This window comes from Trichoplax adhaerens, genomic scaffold (genome assembly GCF_000150275.1).
Source record: "Trichoplax adhaerens TRIADscaffold_285 genomic scaffold, whole genome shotgun sequence".
Taxonomy (NCBI): domain Eukaryota; kingdom Metazoa; phylum Placozoa; class Uniplacotomia; order Trichoplacea; family Trichoplacidae; genus Trichoplax; species Trichoplax adhaerens.
This window is the reverse complement of record NW_002061193.1, coordinates 5829-8090: the sequence shown is the minus strand read 5'-3', so window position 1 is coordinate 8090 and position 2262 is coordinate 5829. Positions and strand designations below refer to the sequence as shown.

At 29.8% G+C, this 2262-nt stretch overlaps 1 protein-coding gene across 1 annotated transcript; it reads right to left on the bottom strand.

Moving 5' to 3' along the window:
- Positions 1 to 142: 142 nt before the first annotated feature.
- On the bottom strand, positions 143 to 2026 carry TRIADDRAFT_62666 (uncharacterized protein; the record flags this gene model as incomplete). The annotated part of the gene is made up of 3 exons (XM_002118610.1): positions 143 to 435; positions 997 to 1233; positions 1984 to 2026. The coding sequence occupies 3 exons, from the start codon at positions 2024 to 2026 to the stop codon at positions 143 to 145; spliced, it is 573 nt and encodes a 190-aa protein (XP_002118646.1).
- Between the last annotated feature and the right edge of the window lie 236 nt (positions 2027 to 2262).

Sequence of the window (2262 nt, the reverse complement as noted above, 5' to 3'; positions counted from 1 at the left end):
TGATAGGATAAATGCTAAACGTAGTAACGAGAAATCTAGTTTGTTATGTTACATTAATATATACTAGGTAGGAAATCTAATACTACCAACTCCATTTCAATTTTATTCAGTTAGAAATTAAAGTGCGACAGAAGGATTGAAATTATTCGTGTCCTAAAGGATCTGGCATTAGTATGTTCTGAATATAAGTATAAGTCACAGTACCAATTCGAAGCCAATAGCAGCTATAAAATTTAAAGCAGCCTTCATTCTCAATAGCTCTTTGAATAGATTGACAGACAGCCGTAGTTTTACCACTTCCAACACCTCCATGTATTAAGATATGACCTCCATCTTGATCAATTCTCTTCAATTGTTTACCAATATTCTTAGTAAATTCTTTGTAGAGAACGTTGTGATGATTGGAGATTATGGGTATGTGTTGCAATAAGTATTCTATAGCAATTAGATAAAACGCAAATCCTTCAATAGGTATAGTAATTTTTAATATCAAAACTTTCTGACAGAAAGTAGTATTGTAATTTTTTTAAATTTTAAGATGATTTGTTTGCAATATAGCAAATTGTACATGTTAAAATTGAGATGAAATAAACGCTAAATTTAAAAAAAACAGCTGATATAAATGGGTTAAGGTTTAATTATAACTGTATTTCTAATACATCTGGATCGCACCTTGGTTACCAATGCGTTTTTGCTCTTTTTCCCTAAGGTCAACTTGGATTGAATAATAACAGATTAGGCTTGAGGTTTATCTACAACAGGTTTTGATATTTCAGTTCATAATAATTCTATGCAATTTGTAGATTAATGAGATTCTATCTTGTAGTAAATTAGTAAGTCAATTATTTTTCAAACTATAAGGTGAACATAATACTTATGCTAATGTACATAATGGAATGACTGTAGACATTTAGAAGATCTAGCCTTTTCAAATAGCTTAAAGAAGAGATAACTTAATTATTTGCATCTTTGAAAATTTGATGTGAAACATCTTACGTAATTGTTCAGCAATATCCCGGCAGCCTATTTTGATCATAATTTCTAATAGCTCTTTAAAAGTTTTGTTCACGACTTTGCCGTAATACAACATATAGGATGCTCTTGACTCAAAAGTGTAAAAGCTATCCATAACTTCATAGCAATATGTTGCATGATCTTTGCATACTTCATTACCAAGAGCCAACCATTTTCTACCAATATTTTTTACTATAATTTCGTAATATTTCTCACATTCTATAAAATAGTTATCGTGTTAGTAGATAACATCAATTTAATACAATAATAGTGGCATTACTGGCCATTTTATTTGCTGAAATCAATCTCAAAAATTCGGTTAATTAAAACAGCCATATATGTGTTGTCTCATATTTATCTACCTTAGCAGTACAATTACATTTTGGTATGTAGTGAAGATCAATATGCAGTCTGCATTTAGTAGAATATTCTGATGAAATTTTATATTTTTTGTTGTCATTAAATGACGAATGAATAAATATTGAGTATATATGGGAGAAAATGCGATTTAATTTCTTATTTAGCTGATTCTCAGACGGGTCTTAAAGATAGATTGTACAGTACTTATACGAATAAGTGACATTTGCTAGAGCTATTAATTGAATTTTTATACTCGCAATATATTTTTACTAAAGGCTAAATAAGTACTTGAAATCTATATTGGTCAAAAGGTGAAGAAATCTGTTTGCACTTCAGAAGCTACATTAAGCCAAAAAATTGTAGAAATTAAAGCACTGTTAAGTGATTCTAGGATTTTAGAATGTATCTTACAGATACTACACAAGCACTATAAACATTTGCAGAAACCCTCATTTCAGCTGGAAAACCTTGATAATATACTGGCTTGAGACTCTAGAAACTGTAAACTATAAACAAAATTTACTGCCTGTAAGTTTTTTAACTGCTCTTAAATTAACAATTAAATTGCAATTTTAGTGTAGCTAACATATTAGTAATTAAAGCCCTTACCTAATACAAAAGGATATTCATCTTCTACGACAGTCTCTTCCATTTCGACTATATTCCAAGGTAGTGATAAAGCCGATGAATATTCTGTTGCAAATAGGATAAAATGTAGGTCCGATAGTTTAATATCAGATGGTTTTCTGTAGCGGTGATTAATGGATTAAATGTAGAACTAAATTTATTCTAAAATAGCCTAGTGTAAGATACACTGAGGGAACGAGATTGAATATTTTGAGCGAAATTGATAAATTATAAAAGTGTTATCTTGGTTTCAGGTTAGTG